This window comes from Prionailurus viverrinus, chromosome B4 (genome assembly GCF_022837055.1).
Source record: "Prionailurus viverrinus isolate Anna chromosome B4, UM_Priviv_1.0, whole genome shotgun sequence".
Lineage (NCBI taxonomy): Eukaryota > Metazoa > Chordata > Mammalia > Carnivora > Felidae > Prionailurus > Prionailurus viverrinus.
In genome coordinates, this window is record NC_062567.1 from 45,387,020 (window position 1) to 45,404,616 (window position 17,597).

General features: G+C 38.2%; 2 protein-coding genes across 16 annotated transcripts; one reads left to right on the forward strand and one right to left on the reverse strand.

Annotated features, from left to right (window-relative positions):
- Nucleotides 1–21: 21 nt before the first annotated feature.
- Nucleotides 22–15,664, forward strand: CB4H12orf60 (chromosome B4 C12orf60 homolog). Of its 15 annotated transcripts, none has more exons than XM_047865119.1 (4): nt 233–788; nt 1,012–1,069; nt 5,370–5,467; nt 14,740–15,664. In XM_047865119.1, the coding sequence occupies exon 4, from the start codon at nt 14,764–14,766 to the stop codon at nt 15,496–15,498; it is 735 nt and encodes a 244-aa protein (XP_047721075.1). In that variant the 5' UTR covers nt 233–788; nt 1,012–1,069; nt 5,370–5,467; nt 14,740–14,763; the 3' UTR covers nt 15,499–15,664. The 15 variants fall into 15 exon arrangements, with proteins under 15 accessions (XP_047721082.1, XP_047721081.1, XP_047721083.1 ...); XM_047865120.1 differs by having other exon boundaries at nt 5,377–5,467; XM_047865117.1 differs by lacking the exons at nt 233–788; nt 1,012–1,069 and adding exons at nt 2,931–3,045; nt 11,354–11,428 and having other exon boundaries at nt 5,377–5,467.
- On the reverse strand, nt 2,348–11,794 carry SMCO3 (single-pass membrane protein with coiled-coil domains 3). The gene is made up of 2 exons (XM_047865131.1): nt 11,709–11,794; nt 2,348–3,070 (listed from the first exon to the last, which is right to left on the reverse strand). Exon 2 carries the CDS (start codon nt 3,052–3,054, stop codon nt 2,377–2,379), a length of 678 nt encoding a protein of 225 aa, XP_047721087.1. The 5' UTR covers nt 3,055–3,070; nt 11,709–11,794; the 3' UTR covers nt 2,348–2,376.
- Nucleotides 15,665–17,597: the final 1,933 nt, after the last annotated feature.

Below are 17,597 nucleotides of genomic sequence, written 5' to 3' on the forward strand. Positions count from 1 at the left end.
TCTTAGCGTTTCTCCGCCCTGGTACCATAGAGAGGAACCAAGAACTCCCGGACCAGAGTCTTCTTCCGCTCCGGATTAATACCGAATTGGTTGACTTTCTGGTAAGAGCCCGCCCCCATTGCGCAGAACCACGTTAATTGACACTTCTTTAGACCAATAGAAATAAGGAAAGCGAAGCAAGTGGGTTAGGTGATTGGCTGATGAGAAGACTACGTTCCCTCTAGGACCGAGACATTCTGACTTAATTTCCGTGATCTCCGTCACGTTGGGTTGGACGGGACGATTCCAGTTAGCTGTTTTGCGGTGTTTCTTTTGGCCAGAATTGTGATAGTTTTTGGATTTTGGATTTTTTCGTGATGTAAGCGCGTGCTGTCTCTTTTGGTTGTGTCTGTTTGAGAGCGGGCCCCCAAATTTTTCTTGGTACTGTGTTTGTTGCTCTTTGCTAGTGTCATGTCGGTCTGGAAATTTTATAGGCACACAGAACATTTTGTAGATTTGAGCAAGTTAGTGCCCGTTTTAGAGTTCCAGATTGTTCATCTACGATAAATTAATCTACAGTAATCTACAATAAATTTTTGAGGAGGAAATGTGGAGATACGTCTGCAATTTTAAATCTAGAAGTGGCGAGGTTGATTTATGTTGGCTCCTTTCCCTTTTGGTCTTTTCACCAGCTAGAAGTCCTTTATGATGTCACTATACCTATATACGGATTTTCACTTAGGTCTAGTCTTTCATCCTTCCCTGCTATCTGCGGTTTGTCTGAGACTCCTCCCCCTTTCCCCTTAAAGGTAAGCTCAAGTATTTAAAAATTATACTTTTAAAAGACTCCCTTGGTTATTTCTGATTTTAATATCCCTTAATAGGAAAATATTTTAGATGTAGTTCTTACTACCAATTATTGTAAATACTCCAACATTGAAGGAGATACATACTAATCTTAGCAGCAGAATATTTAAATGTGCACTTAAGCATTTAAGATCGGTACCTTACCTAAACTACCCTTTGTTTTAGAAAGTTTCCCGGTTTGGTTTTGGACCGAATTTTGAGTCCCAGAAAGAGCATTAACAAGGTATTGTAGTTTAGAACTTGAAAGTTAGGTAATAAAAAAAATAAGCTTTAATTTTGAATGTGAACAAATTTAGTTTGCAACTAAGTTTAAGAAGCAGTGACAGAAGAGAAAATGAGTACATTTTGAAACATTAAAGTATTTCATCTAGCTTTTTAATTTTGGGGACATGATGAGATTTTAAAATCTCAAGACATTTCTTGTACTTTTATGCAAAAAATAAACTGTAACAAACACATTCTTGCATCAACAACTTATTAATAATTTTGTGAATAGAACCTAAGAGTCTCAATGGGTAGTTATTGGCGAAAAAACACTTGTGTCTGTAGAAATTAACTGAACCATTAGGCCTCATTAACCTCTGGATTTTTCTGAAATCAGGTAATTAATGAAATGGGCCACCTAACGTTTTATGTAGCAGAGGCAGCTTCCATTCTGATAGTATTGAAAATGAAATTTCATTTTTCTGAAAACTCAAGGTAGTAAAAATTATAACTCTCCTTTAAATGACATAGTGACAAATTCTTATGAGAGTAACAGCTTCCTCCCCTGCATCCTAAATGCATGTTATGTAAGTGTAGCTGGGGTTTGCATGTTTTCTTTTTAAATGTTCCAGAGAGTTCACACGTTCACATGAGGGATATTTAATCATCACACCACAGTTGGTCAGGGTTGATTGCCATTATAGAAACAGAGCCTTTATCTTTTTAGTTTTAACTTTTATCTTTTAAAAAATCCATCCAGGTTATAGCGTGTGATTAGTAGAAGGTAAAGAACCATTGTGTTCTTTCATAATTGAATTGTTGCTAAACCATATTTCAGTCTCTTCCAGTTTATAGAAAATTGGATTTAAACTGATGAACAAAATTATGGTTGCATTTCTATTTCATTCAAAGGTCACAGTTTGTCTAGGCAGCAGTTACCAAGTATATCGCCTTAGAACTAAATGGTGTCTGAAGCTAGTAGTAGAAACAAAAGTCAGTGTAAATTTTAAAGATTTGAGGAATTAGAAAAGGAAAAGGTAACCCTTACACCTGCTCTTCTACAATAGCATTAAACCTAATGTTGATCTGGTAGAGCAGTGTAAGAAGGTATCCTGGGATATAATTTTACCTCACAGGGTCTAGAACCAGCTGATTTAGGCATTCATTGTTGATACAAAACTCTAGAGGCATCTAGTTTCAGCATCTCTAAACCATCTTTCCACGTTGTTAACTGTATTTATGTCCATGTTGGAAACGTACAGAAAATGAACCTAATCAAAGAAGCAGAACACTGTTGTTGAGAAGCAGAAGTGGCACAGTGGCTGTTTATTTCATTTGGTGTTTCACTATGTTGGTGACTTCGGTAATGGCATGATGATATTTTTCTGAAGCTGACTTGAATTCCACCAGATGCTTCTCATAACTTTTAATGGCTGCTTGAAGCTGTGTTTTCTCCACTGCTCCCAGGATAGCACGGAAAATCATATCTATGCCAAGGCCAAGAACAGCAACCCCTATACTACCAAGGAGAGAAGCGCCAATTTGAGCTAACACGGTGACCAACTTGTTAATTATGCCAGTTGTGACATTTGAGCCCACAAGTTTGACAGCCACTGCACTGGCTGCAGAAGTAGCTTCTCCCAGGATGACTGAAATGACCTTTTGTACTATTGCAATTTTCTCTGTTTCCCTTTCTTTAATATCCTGAAGTTTTCTGTAAAGGGTTGGCTCTAGTTTATCTTTCAGTGCTTCATCAACCTTTTGCAATTCTTTTTGGATTTCCATCATGGCTTGGATGATGATATCACAGTTTTCCTTGATGGTCCCATCTCTTTTCATCTCAATGGAGGCCAGGCCGCACCGCAAGTGCGTGTTTAAAACCCCAATGAGCTTATTGGTGGCGTTGAAGCTATCAGATAAGCAGTCAAGAAGCTGCTGGTGAAGACGGTTGACTTCTTGCCTTCTCCTTGGGTTATCTGGGTAGAGGAAGTCACTGTGAGCCATATTTCAAATATAACTTCTGAAAAATAAAGTAGTAAATATTCACTAAAACTTTTGAAAAATAGCTGTTGTCTGCATACATTTGACCAGGAAATCTTATACTTTATGAATAGAAAAATAGCACTGTGCTGTCTAAGGAATTCCTTAGAAAATTCAACAGGTTCTTCAAAACAATTAGTTTTATGAAACTTAAGAGTCAGTGGATGGAAATGTGGGTAACAGAATGCAACCTGTTGGTGCATTAATTAGGGCACTAGCTTTTTGTGGTGGAGAGAAATCCTAGGTAGGAAACATTTGTGTTTATCAAGTATCTTATTTGACAAATGTGATTATTTCCAAGTAATATTTAATAGCATTTGACATACTGTGTAGTTAGCCCTTGGTTTCCAGTGCTCCTTAATTTTCCCAAGCCCTAGTCACCTACCAGATTGATTTCTTTAATATTTGGAGTTAAGTTACTAGGGCCAGAAGAATAGTAAGATCTGAGTTTACAGGGCTATTAATATTTGATTTTGCTTGTATACTGTTACTTTATACTATTCAAGTCACTCTGTATGTCCTTACACTCAATTATTTGGTCTCTAAACGCAGGGGCCATCCAAAGGCAACACTGATATAACATTAGAATCTTTACACAAAATTTTCACAATAAGAGCACATATTCAAAATTCTTTAGATTAAAATCTCCCTTGGGGAGAAAGTGTTCATGGTGCCGGATACAGTGTAGTTATGACTACCTCTGTAGTGTCCGTTTGCCAATCTTGTAAGTTATTTAGACTGGTCTGTAGTGCACTTGGGCACTATTAAGTTTAGCTAGAGGGAGGGGCGCCTGGGTGGCTCGGTTGGGTAACCGACTTCGGCTCAGGTCATGATCTCACAGTTTGTGAGTTCGAGCCCCGCGTCAGGCTCTGGGCTGACAGCTCAGATCCTGCAGCCTATTTCAGATTCTGTGTCTCCCCCTCTCTCTACCCCTCCCCTGCTCACGCTCTGTGTCTCTCTGTCTTTCAATAATAAATGTTAAAAAAAAATTTTAAAAAAAGATTAGCTAGAGGGATGCCTGGGTGCCTCAGCCAGTTAAACGTCTTACTCTTCATTTCGGCGCAGGTCATGATCTCAGTTTGTGATATTGAGCCCTGTGTGGCCTCCACGCTGACAGCATGGGGCCTGCTTGGAATTCTCGCTCTCCTTTTCCCTGCTTTCTCACTGTCTTTCTCCTTCTCTCTCTCTCTCAAAAAAAAAAAAAAAAAAAAAAAAGCTAGCCTCAGTAAGAAGACAATACCATTTCGTGAAGGTAGTAAGGAATGAGTAGCAAGAACGCACCATCAAATAAATAAAATGAATCTGGTAGGAGCCTCCTTGTGTTTGTACTTCTGGTTCAGGGTACTATGTAGAGAAAAAACGAACAATCACGTTCTGAGTTTATTTGGGTGAAAAAGTTGGAGTCCTGTAAGAACAATGTTACTCCATATGCATTTGAATAGGCTTACTATGTGCTTGGCCAGTCTATTTTTAGTTTAAAATTCTCTTGGGAGAAAAGAGAAAATGAAATCTGTATGGGGTCTGGCACATTCTGTCTTGAGTAAACAACATCCTGAGGAATTCAGGCCCTATCTATTCTGGGACCATGGGTCTTGGCCTAGATATGAGGAACCTCACAAGCATGGAATGAAGGAATGGAGATACTTTTTTCTCAAGAAAATAAATATGAAAATAACCTGTTCTCCAAGTCATAAAGATATCATTTGAAAATGGAAAGGGGTACACTTTTTAAAAATGGATAGGGAACATAATTATTTATGCTTCCAAATTTAGAAAAAAATGTCTCAGTACCCCTGATAGCATAAATTATCGTGGCAAAAAATTCATTTTTTAAAAAAGTCTTGATTTATTTTGAGAGAGTAAGAGTGCAAGTGGGGGAGGAGCAGAGAGAAAGGAAGAGAAAGAATCCCAAGCAGACTCCATGCTGCCAGTACAGAGCTGGACGCAGGACTCGAACCCACAATTCTTGAGATCATGACCTGGGCCTAAATCAAGAGTTAGACCCTCAACCAATGGAGCCATCCAGGTGCCCTAGTCAGAAATTCATTTTTATATTTGATTGAGATCCGGCACACCCATGTGTTACACAAATTGCCACAAAACTGTACTTAGAAAATAACCCAAGTTCAATTAAAGAAATGGCTGAGGGTTTATTAAATACTCCCCAAACACACCATTGGGTTGCAAACTGCACTTCAATAACCACGAATCTGGACTTTGATGTCTCTTTTATCTTCTTGAAATTTTCCCTTAAACTTGTTTCTTTTTTTGGCTCTGAGTTTTCAGATATTTTCATGAAGTGAAAACTCCAGTTTCTGACTTTCATGAAGTGAAAACTCCAGAAGATCATCAACTACATTGCTATTCAGATATTTAGGTGAGAGGAGTCGTTGTTACCCTGAAAAAGCATAAAATATCTCTAGCATCTATCTTATGCCATTATCTGAAGGCATAGCTTCCAGAAAAGGTGTGTGGTCCTATGTATGTAAAGATAAACAAATGGAGAGATGAGTCTGCCTTCTGGGTGGGAGGGTGAATACTTCCAAGTGGTCAGTTTCTTCCCAGTTAATTCACTGTGTTAGCACAACTTGATGAATGAATCATAAAGTAACAATTAATCAGGATGTTGTTTACCTGAGGAGAATATGTACCAGATCCCACACAGATACAGAGGACTCCATTTTCTCTTTATTTTCTCCCAAGGGTTTAAACAAAACTAAATAGGCGAGGTTTCCTATTTTTCCAGGAAAAGTAATGATGGGAATTTTTCCTCCCTCAGTATTAAAACATTATGAAAACAATCAGTATTGTACGCGTATAAGAATAGATGAACTCCTAGAACAAAACAGTTCTGAAAACAGATCCTTTTATATATTTGATAAATAATAAACATAGAATCTCAGGTTGATAGTAATTGAAATTATTATTCTATAAATGTTCCTGGCATAATAGACTAGTTTGGGGGGTTAAAAATTAATTTTAAAAAGTTAATGTAATATATGTAAAAAATTATAAAGTAGCTAGAAGAAAATGGATAATTTTCAGATGTTTATATGGAGGAGGACTTTATACACTTAAAGCCAAAGTAAAAAGTTACACAAAAATTTGATTAACAAGGATGACCATGTAAAAAGAACTAAAAGCAAAATGGGAAACGTGCAAGAAAAACGAAGTGTGAATTTTCAAAGAGTGTTGTAATAAATAAGAAAAACAGTAGTAATCTAATAGCTAAATGAGCAAACAACTTTAAACAGGACAGTAAAAGAATAGTAGCTAATTAATTGATGAAAAAACTTAAATCTTACCTGAAAGACAGTATTTCAATTATATTTTCTTTCTTTTATATACCCAAGGCGTTACACCTGCACTTTTATACCCTTCTTCCCAGTTTCCAGATATCAAGCTATAATTTTGTGCCAGTAACAATTTTGAATAAGAGACACCATGACTTGCTCAGAATTGTTTTTCAAATCTAATCAAAAATGACTTTTATTTTTTCTGAGTTGGGCTTACCTTTCTAGCTCCTTTTCTTTTGGGGAAGGGTGTTGAAAAGGTTCCACTGGTACTGAATAAGTTCAAGATTATTTTTATCCCAACAGTGAGGTAAACACTAGAGAATTAGGTGGAGGAGAGGTAGGGTTTTAAGGTGAAACTAATGAATTATTTTTGGACACGTGAAATTTGAAGAAGCTGGTGAAGGAAGCAGTTTAATAATTCAGTAACAATTTATCTAATGGACTAGTACCTTACTATGTCTAAGAAAGCATGCTAGGCTCTATAAAGCACACAAAAATGAAAAAGTACATGGTCCCTGCTTTTATGGCATTTCCAATCTAGTTAGGTAGTTAAGACATTTAAAAGTACACGTGGAGTTGAAAGTAATGTGTCATTTGAAATTATAGGCTTGGCGCTTGACTTGTGCACATTCAAATTTTATTTTATTTTAATTTTTTTTTACCAGTTTCTACAAATTATTTATTATATTTTTTTATTTCTATTCTATTCTAAATATTTATTGTCAAGTTAGCTAACATACAGTGTGCTCTTATTTCAGGAGTAGGTTCCCATGATTCATCACTTACATGCAACCAGTGCTCATCCCAACAAGTGCCCTCCTCAATGCCCATCACCATTTTCCCCTCCCCTCACCCCCCCCCATCGACCCTCAGTTTGTTCTCTGTATCTAAGAGTCTCCTATGGTTTGCCTCCCTCTCTGTTTGAAACTATTTTTTCCCCTTCCCTTCCCCCATGGTCTTCTGTTAAGTTTCTCAAGTTCCACATATGAGTGAAAACATATGATATCTGTCTTTCTCTGACTGACTTATTTCACTTAGCATAATACCTTCCAGTTCCATCCACGTGGCTGCCAATGGCAGGATTTCATTCTTTCTCACTGCCAAGTAGTATTCCATTGTGTATATAAACCACATCTTCTTTATCACATTCAAATTTTGAACAACCCACAGGTTAATATATATTAACACTGAGGCCATATGGAAATATTCAGTCATCTAGGGAAGGTTAACAATTTGTACACTTTAAAGCTGTTACTCTTAAATAAGTGTTTGATATTTAGAGGAGAGGTTGCAAACCACATGGAAAAACAGCTGACAATATGCAGCATTTCTACTATTGCCCATGACAATTTAGCTTCGACTCTCAAATTGCTTACTTCACTCAGCAAAACAAAAGCCTTGCAATTAGTTGGAGCCACTCTTCTTCTTCTTCTTTTTTAAATCTTTATTTATTTTTGAGAGAGACAGAGCGAGACCGGGGGAGGGTCAGAGAGAGAGAGGGAGACACAGACTCTGAAGCAGGCTCCAGGCTCTGAGCTGTCAGCACAGAGCCTGATGCAGGGCTCGAACTCACAGACCATGAGATCATGACCTGAGATGAAGTCAGATACTTAATCGACAGAGCCATCCGGGTGCCTCGGAGCCACCCTTCTTGAAGATCATAGTGTTACTTGGGCATGCCTCAAGTGATGTCTTACCAACAATACACTTCACTTACCTAAGAAGAGTTCTGGGTCGTATACTTCTTCCTATCTTTATTACAATTTCAGGGATAACCATTTATTTATTTATTTATTTATTTATTTATTTATTTATTTTTAGGTTTTTTTTTTAGGTTTTTTAAAAAAAAATTTTTTTTTTCAACGTTTATTTATTTTTGGGACAGAGAGAGACAGAGCATGAACGGGGGAGGGGCAGAGAGAGAGGGAGACACAGAATCGGAAACAGGCTCCAGGCTCTGAGCCATCAGCCCAGAGCCTGACGCGGGGCTCAAACTCCCGGACCGCGAGATCGTGACCTGGCTGAAGTCGGATGCTTAACCGACTGCGCCACCCAGGCGCCCCTTTAACGTTTATTTTTGAGACAGAGAGCGCGCAAGTGGGGGAGAGACAGAGAAGAGAGCAAGACAGAAGATCTGAAACGCCTCTGCACTGGCAGCACAGAGCCCGATGTGGGGCTCAAACTCACGAATCATGCATGAGATGATGACCTGAGTCAAAGTGGGACACTCAACCGTCTTAGCCACCCAGGAGCCCCAGGGATGACCTTTTAAACATTGACTTTAAAATTCAATCTTTTAAAAATCATTTCAAAGTCATTTTATAAAAGACATTTAAAGATTGGCACCTACAGGTAGCTAAGTGGTATACACTTCATCCAATTCTTACTTATTACCTGCACCTTTTGTGTGGTAAATGTGATTTTTACATTATTTGTTATCACATGATAGTGCTCCCTGTCAATGAAAAAAATTCACTTTATGCAATTAGCATCCACTTCTTAACAGCAGAGTTTGTACTGTTGTTTGAGTTATTTTATTGCTGTGGTTCATGAAATAGGTTCCAAAGATTCTGGGGCAGCCTGATAGAGAATTGCTGGCCAGCAGGCGGAGCTCGTGGTCTCTGGCATGCCTATTTTTCCAGAGCCTTTGCTGTGAAGCCGCTATGATTTCTTGTTGCTATATATGGACTGTGGGTGCATAAAATTTTATTTGATGACAGAGTTCTGTTGCTAAAAGGAAGTTTGGAAATCACAGGTATTTTTGTCTTGGGAAATTGGAATGTGAACAAAGACTAGCTTCAGTGGATTCTTACTGAAATTAACCTTGTCAATTTTGTTGAAATGAGAAGTCAACATTCAAGACAGAAGAGCGTATAAATGGTAGAAATATATTGATTGTATCTAAAAGTTAAGATTTATTTAGTGATACTATACAATTGTTTTAGTTTTTTTCAGGGAAGGAACCACCTTACAAAGTGAAAATGTATTGATTATCACATGTTCAAATAAAAAATTCTCAGGATACTTTTGTGAATAATAGTAGTTAAATGTCAAGTGTCACAGAAATCTAAAGAGGGAAATTATATTGAGGTGTTCAGAGGAAGCTTCACGGAGAAACACATGTGATATGTGTTTTGACAGATGGTAGAATTATAATATGAAGAAATTAAAAGATTTGATAAAAAAGTATTTTAAAATATAAAGTCAATAGCACTGATATATAAGCACTTTAAAATAGGAGAAAAACACCCATTAACCTAATTTTTTTTTTTTTTTGGTTATTCCTTTCTAAAGTTTGTTTAAAGGTGCCAGTAGTTTACAAAGTTGCAATAACAGTGTAAATAAAATTGTCATCTTATATTAATTTACCTCAACACTTTCCTTTATTTCTAGTTTTATAATCATTATATAAAATATTCCATAAGATATCTATCATGATTTAATAAATATCCAATTGTTTCCCTATCATAATATTCTTTAAAAATTTTTTTAAATGTTTATTTATTTTTGAGACAGAGAGAGACAACATGAACAGGGGAGGAGCAGAGAGAGAGGGAGACACAGAATCTGAAGCAGGCTTCAGGCTCTGAGCTGTCAGCACAGAGCCCAACGTGGGGCTTGAACTCACGGACCGTGAGATCATGACCTGAGCCGAAGTCGGATGCTTAACCGACTGAGCCACCCAGGCACCCCCCCATCATAATATTCTAATGGACATTTTAATACACCGGTTTTTTTCCCCTTTTCAATTATCTGGATTATTTCCTCAGGATAATTTCCAGAAGAATTCTATAATCCATGGGAAATAAAGTTTTTATTGCTTTTGATAAGTATTGCCAATTGCACTCCCAAAACTTTTACACTACCATCAAAAATAAATTTTTACAGCAGGACACTGTTTATGTTTCAAAGTCAAAGATGGTTCTGTTAAACATTGTTAATTTGGGGAGCATGCAGTTAAATTTCAAAAAGAGTTTTTGCTTTTGTAGAAATATATAGTGAATATGTTAATGATAAAATGATATGCTTGATCTCTGAGATTTGCTTCAAAATAATCTGGAAGGGAGAGTGGAGTAGGGTTACAGAGGATATAAAATCAACCTTGTTTTGATAATTTTTGAAGCTACATTATGGGTAAATGGGAGTTTATTTTTTTATTATCTCCACTTCTGTGTATGTTTGAACTTTTTCCACAATAACAATTAAAGAAAAAGATAACTTCTCAGCCTCTAATGTTTAGTCATTTGTGCTCTCTGAGGTTTTACATTTCTCCAGGCTGTTATTTTTCCTCACTATCCGTTTTGGGTCCAGTGATCATGCAAGTTTCACTTATTTGGGAACATGGGAAGAGGGTATAGGTGAAGCCCGAAGCTTTTCGGGAGAAAATAACAGCTATTAACTCGCTCTGGGCCTCCTTCTATAAATCAAAACCATGGCCTTTAACTGAAAAAACAAAATCAGGGGTGCCTGGGTGTCTCAGTTGGTTAAGAGTACAACTTTGGCTTAGGTCATGATCTCACAGTTCATGAGTTCAAGCCCTGCATCGGGCTCTGTGCTGACCACTCAGAGCCTGGAGCCTGCTTCAGATTCTGTGTCTTACTCTCTGCCCCTCCCCGGCTCACGCTCTGTCTCTCTCTCAAAGATAAACAAACATTAAAAGCAACAAAAACAACAAAAATAAGAAGCTGATCATGGTGTCATGACACTGTTTCCCATGTGAGTTCTTCTAAAATATGTTTCTGACTAAGGAGAGGAGTATCAAGGAGTTATCAAATGCTCAGGTGAGAATCCTCTACTTATGTGCCTTAAGGAATTAAAAAAATTAGTAGACAATGTTTCTTGCCCTCAAGAAGATGACAGTCAATTTGGAGATACACAGCAAATGCTAATGATATTTAAATGTAGCATGAAGGAGCAGAAGCAGTATAAATTAAGTAGTAGTAGATTATACGTTTCTTCTTTTACAGATTCTGAGTGCTTATATTGGTGTTAAAGACAAGAGGAAATGTTACAGTCCATGTAAACAGTACACATTCACATAGGTATCATTTCTTCTTTAATCCTAATAGTGATGTCTTTACTGCTTTATCTTCCCCTCTGATTTAATCAGTCATATGAGCTGTTACTTTTTTTTTTTAATCTGGTGTCTTCAGAGAAATAATCTCAAGGAAGCTGACATCAGATCCTCTTAAAACGAAGTTGTTTTGTGACTATATTATATTTATGGCTAGGATTCAAGACTGACATGTTGTTTCAGGAATCCTTTAATCCGGAGAAACAGAATATCATATCAATACTAGCAGAAATATCCATATTGCTTACCTCGCTGTGTTCCTGAGTTCAGTAGCCCCAGCTTGTTTAGGAGTATTGCTGAAGGGCTTTTTCATCTGGTTTCATCCGGATGTTTCCGTGGAATGTGATGACTTATAGCCTTTGCTAGTCTCTGCTGGGTCCCTCTGCCTGTCTGGTTTATAGACAATTTCTGCATTCTTTGTTCTCAGAATTCTTCTATTTCCTGTATAATATAAAGTCAGTGTATGTTAAGTAACATAATTAGAAAGACTAGTAAAGTAGTGAGCCATTTAATTTTCTGTTCTTGAATGGACTTCATTGTTGAAGGGCTGTACAACTGAACTAATTCCATTCAGCAGAGAAGATGACTCTGATCGCAGCTCTCAGATTCTGGGATTCTGTCCTGTCCGCTATTCCAGACATCAAGTTTCCTTTAGCTTCTGTTGCATTTATACTTCCATCTGTTGCTGGTGGCTTTGGGTTCTCAAGAGATGTAAATCCAGATACTTGCAGCCAAATGTGATTTGTGTGTAGAAGTTCTGCTCTTTATCACTGTCTCTCATTGTGTTGGTGAATGTCTTGACAACAGAAAAGCCTGAAAGACCAACCTGACTCCTTTCCCTTAAAGCTTAGATCATGGGGTGCCTGGCCATTAAGCATCTGACTTTAAAAAAATGTTTATTTATATTTGAGAGAGAGAGACAGACAGACAGACAGATGGAGTGTGAGTGGGGCAGAAAGAGACAGAGACAGAAACTGAAGCAGGCTCCAGGCTCTGTGCAGGCCCTGAGCTGTCAGCACAGAGCCTTACACAGGGCTTGAACTCATGAGTGGTGAGATCATGACCTGAAGTCAGGCGCTTAACTGACTGAGCTACCCACGCACCCCAGTGTCTGACTATTGATTTCAGCTCAGGTCATGATCTCATGGTGACAAGAGATTGAGCTCTGCACAGGACTCTGAGCTGAGTGTGGAGTCTGCCCAAGATTCTCTCTTTCCCTCTCCCTATGCCCCTCCCCCACTCATGTGTGCGCTCTCTCTCTCTCATTAAAAAAAAAAAAATGCTTTGATCAGAGTCTTCTATGCTTCTTCATCTAGAGTCTGCCCTAATACCCACTGGTTCCTCTATAGCCGGCAGGGACACCTCAGACGCAGGAAAATCACTCAGTCCCCATATAACTTAATGGAAAAAACACAGGCTTAGAATTGGACCGTCTGGTCCAATTTTGTGTACCCCAAGTATCACTTCCTAGCTATGTAGCCCTGGGAAAGTTACTTAATCTAATTTTTTTTCATCAGTGTGATTTGAGTATTAGTTAGTAATTTATGGATTGTCATTATGTATTGAGTGAGATAATGCATATATAATATGGCAAAAACTTACTAAACGGTAGCTATTCTTATTATATTAACAACACTAATTTCTGTTGCTATTGAATGGGTAGAGGATATAGAACCAAATCCAACTAGAAAATGTGTAAAATGTGAAGATGCTGCTCTATAGTTTTAAAGAAGGATTAAGTGGGGTGTTATTTTACTTTTGTCCCAGTGGGTCATTTTGCACTTGACATATCCTAGGGCTTACCATGTACAGGCATGGGGGGAGAAAAGAGAAGAAAGATGTGTAGACAGTGTATTGAAAGTAAGTATGGATGGATAAGTACGATTTCAATAGGTGTGGAGGGGGAAGGAGTGGGAAGAGATAATGCAGGTGGAGGGAGTACTGTGAACAAAGGAGCTAACAAAGTATTGTAGAGCATTTCCAGGGAACAAAATTAATCCACTAGGCTGGTGGCACAGGATCTATATGAGAGCAGTGAAAGGAAGGCAAGTAGTGAAAAATGAAAACAGTTTGTAGATGACCTTAAATGCCATTCCGGGAAACTGTATTTTATTCTCTAGGCAATACTGAATTATTGAAGGTTTTTTATTATGAGATAATATGAGGAGGTTTGGATTTCAGGAAGGTTACTTCATATAAAGTGCATTAGTGGGTATAGCCAATAACGTAACTCCAGTGCCTACAGTAACTGGACAAAACATATTAGCTGAAACACTTAATGTAAGACAGTAGGGTGTAGAGGGTAACTGTCTACTTTAAAAAGGACAGCTGTAGCTCCAGACGATTTTTCTAACTTATAACATGGGCTTAGTGCTGCCAGTTAATCTCATTTTTTTTCAATCATCAATAGCAATCCAGATTTCTATCTTTCAGTTTTTGAATTTAACAGTTGACATGCGTTTTGAAACTACTTTATGGTGGGTCAAACAAACCACATCTGCTGGTTGGACTTGGCCTGTGGATTGCTGGTTTGTGACTCCGGGGCCAGTGTTCACAATCCTGTCTTTTTGTATCTCCTCTGGAATTCTACTTGTGAACGTTGGTTAGAGACATCAACACTCCTCTCTGAAGCAGAAGAGGAGGAATTGCAGTGAAGGTACAGAAACATTCTGAGGCAAGAGAGACTCTGATGGAGTTTGCATCAGATGGCCTTGATCTTCTTTGGAGTGTGGCACTCTACCTCCTTGGTCTGCTATTATCCACCTCTCATAGCTATCTGATAGTTACTTTATATATTCTGTCCAGGATTTTTAGTTGTACTCAATGGGCAAGATTGGATGGAGTGTGCTTGCTCTATCTTAACTGGAAGCAGAGCCCCTCTATGTAATTTGTAAGCTTTATACCATCTTCTTCACTAGATTGGATAGTTATTGAGGATAATCTCTGAGAATAATGCTACTCCATATATCAGCACATCTAATTGTGGATCTAGCACACAATATTCAATATGAGACTTAAGTTCATTGAAGCACCCCTACTTTATATATTTATATATAGAAAATATATATATTTATATATAAAATATATATATTTATTTTAATTATTTTTTCTGTTTTTTTTTTTTTTAAATTAAAACACAGGATCATTTCTGCTTTATAGCTTGGGTAGCTTTCCTACCCTTGACAGGAGTTACCTCCACATTTAGATTATACTTTCAGTCTCCCTATGGTAGACAAATATAATTTTAGTTTTGATTCAGATTACTACTTTGTTTTGCAGTGCTGAAACATTTTTGTTGGAGAAATGTCTTCAGAATCAGAAAAGGATAGAGACAGGCTGGTTCAAGCTGCCCGAAAGTTCTTCTTTCATATGCAAGATCTTGCTTCCTTCACTAACATACTTATTGAATTGTTTAACTGCAGTATGAATACTCAGATCAACCACATGACTGTGAAAGATGATGATAATATTAAGGATGTCTTTGAACAAATGTTCAAAATTTTAAAGGAGATGCAATCTGTACTGGAGGCAAAGTATGACCAAATGCAAAAGGAACCTTTATGTTCCCAGATTGCAACAGCTGTTTGTTCCATAGTTGAGAAGAACACCAATGTAAAGGAGTTGCATCAGTCAGCTAAAGAAATGTTCAAAAATGTCCACACACCAATCATTGTCTCTGTGCTGAATAGTAGTAACATCCTGGGGAGTTTAGAATCTTCTGTCTCACCCTTGATGAAATATCCCATCATGAATCTTCGGTTAAGTGACCTGTATAGAAAAGACACCAAAGAGCAATCAGATGCCACCACATCTGAGAAAAGCACAAGCCCAGGGCCACCCCAAATCAGTACAATAGACACCTTGAAGAAGTTGCAGGGTGCGCCAAAAACTGAGCAAACCAAGAATACCATCAAGTCCACTGCAGATCAGCTGGAGCAAATTGTCAAAGCTTTGCTGCCAATCTTAGAGGTCCTCCAAAAAGTCATAAGCACTATGGAAACCAAGACGCCTGTGCCTAAGAAGACCAATGACCAGTAGGAGTGCTCATTTCTGTCAGAGAATCAGTTTGAGTCCTGTGAAATTTTGGAGTATGTTCTAAGACCTTTCATGCTAGAAATGTGTTATGTTGAGACATAAGTGCAAAGAGTAGTCACCCAACAGACCATTTACCTTGAATTTTGCTTTATTCAAATAAAAATAATCAAAGAAAGCCTGCTTGAAGTGGCAGTTACTAAAGATAACATTTTGTTCAGAAAAGCAAGGTAATGTATTATGTTTGAGGATGTTTCTAAACGTTACCTGTCATCTTAAAACAGTTAAAATAACCCCAAACTAATTTCCACCCTTAGTAATTTTTTTTTAACATTTATTTACCTTTGAGAGACAGAGAGAGACAGAATGTGAACAAGGGAAGGGACAGAGAGAGAGGGAGATGCAGAATCAGAAGCAGGCTCCAGGCTCTGAGCCGTCAGCACAGAGCCTGACATGGGGTTCAAACACATGCACCATGAGATCATGACCTGAGCTGAAGTCGTACACTTAACCAACTGAGCCATCCAAGCACTCCTCACCCTTAGTAATTCTATTTCTAGATACTTCAGTGCGAAATCCAGGTAAATGTCAACGTTATCATTAGATAATCTGGCAGAAACTACTGTTGAGACAGGACACGTATGAAATAAACTTCTGCATTTCTGTCCCTTATATACCCATCTCTGAAACATTAGTGCCTTAACTCTTATATGCCATCACTAAATACTTTTGTATGATTTATCCAGAAGTGATTGATTGATTTTTTAATGTTTATTTTTTATTTTTGAGAGAGACAGAGACAGAGCACAAGTGGGGGAGGGACAGAGAGAGAGGGAGAGACAGAATCCGAAGCAGGCTCCAGGCTCTGAGCTGTTAGCACAGAGCCCGATGCGGAGCTCGAACTCATGAACTATGAGATCATGCTCTCAGCCGAAGATCATGACCTGATCGTGATGCTTAACCTACTGAGCCACCCAGGCGCTCCCAGAAGTACATAAGAGCAATGAAGGAAGAGTAGTTGTTTTCTTGCTTACTTGACTAAGACCAGAGCAAACAATTTATTATTGTCTGTTTCCTACTGAAGTTTTGTGATTAGGAGCTATTGGAGGTTGAAAAATGGAGTTGCTCTAACCTTTCATGAAGACTGAAACACTTGTAGGATTTCTGAGATGTGCTTTTATGGGGGAAGAAAAGTTAGACAAGTCCCTTTGCCTACCAGAAAGTCTTTGACGCTCATTCAGTGGGAAGAAGCATATGCTTTCAACATTGCCATATTCTACATGAACCTATTAAGAACTTCATTGAGAATAAGAAAAGCAATTAGTAACTTGAGTTCTTTAAAAAATTTTTTTTAATGTTTTATTTATTTTTGAGAGCAAGAGAGAGCATGAGCAGGGGAGGGGCAGAGAGCGAGGGAGACACAGGATCCAAAACAGTCTCTAGGCTCTGGGCTGTCAGTGCAGAGCCCGATGCAGGGCTCGAACTCACAGACCTCGAGATCATGACCTGAGCCGAAGTCCGACGCTTAACCGACTGAGGCACCCAGGCGCCCCAGTAATTTTAGTTCTTTATTGGAATTTTTTTTTCTGAGAATACCTAAGTTTTTTCCTCATGTAAACATTTTCTCATCTAAAGCTTTAAGTCCCATTTTCTTCTTTAAAGAGAAAGCATATTTCCCTATACTTAAAAAAAGTCTGCAGCATGAGAAACTAAAAGGGAAAGAGATGGTGGGCATTTGATGGAGGGGGGAAGATGGCACTCAGTTTGTGTACTTTTTAGCCTGCGATGCAGTCACTTCCACCGAGGTTCCCAGGTCACCTCCTCAGTCATGGCTACTTTGAAGTTGCACTTTTGCTAACCTGAGTCAGGAGCTCAGCTCCAAAGCCAAGGCTGTCATTGGAATCACCACTATAATTTTAAAGTAGGAATCTCTTCCTTGCTTCCTAACAATAAGACCTTCCGAATGTCCTGTGGCAAGGGCCACGGGGATTTTGACCATTTCCAGGGTTTAGAGGGTTTGCAAAAAGGATGAGTTTCATTACATGGAGTCTGCAGTTTCTCTCAGCTCCAACGCTGAAACCTTGTTTGTTTGCAATAGGTATCCA

What these genes read in the sequence shown, in the direction of transcription:
- SMCO3 (XM_047865131.1), bottom strand. Translation starts at nt 3,054, where the DNA reads ATGGCTCACAGTGACTTCCTCTACCCAGATAACCCAAGGAGAAGGCAA.
- CB4H12orf60 (XM_047865126.1), top strand. Translation starts at nt 14,764, where the DNA reads ATGTCTTCAGAATCAGAAAAGGATAGAGACAGGCTGGTTCAAGCTGCC.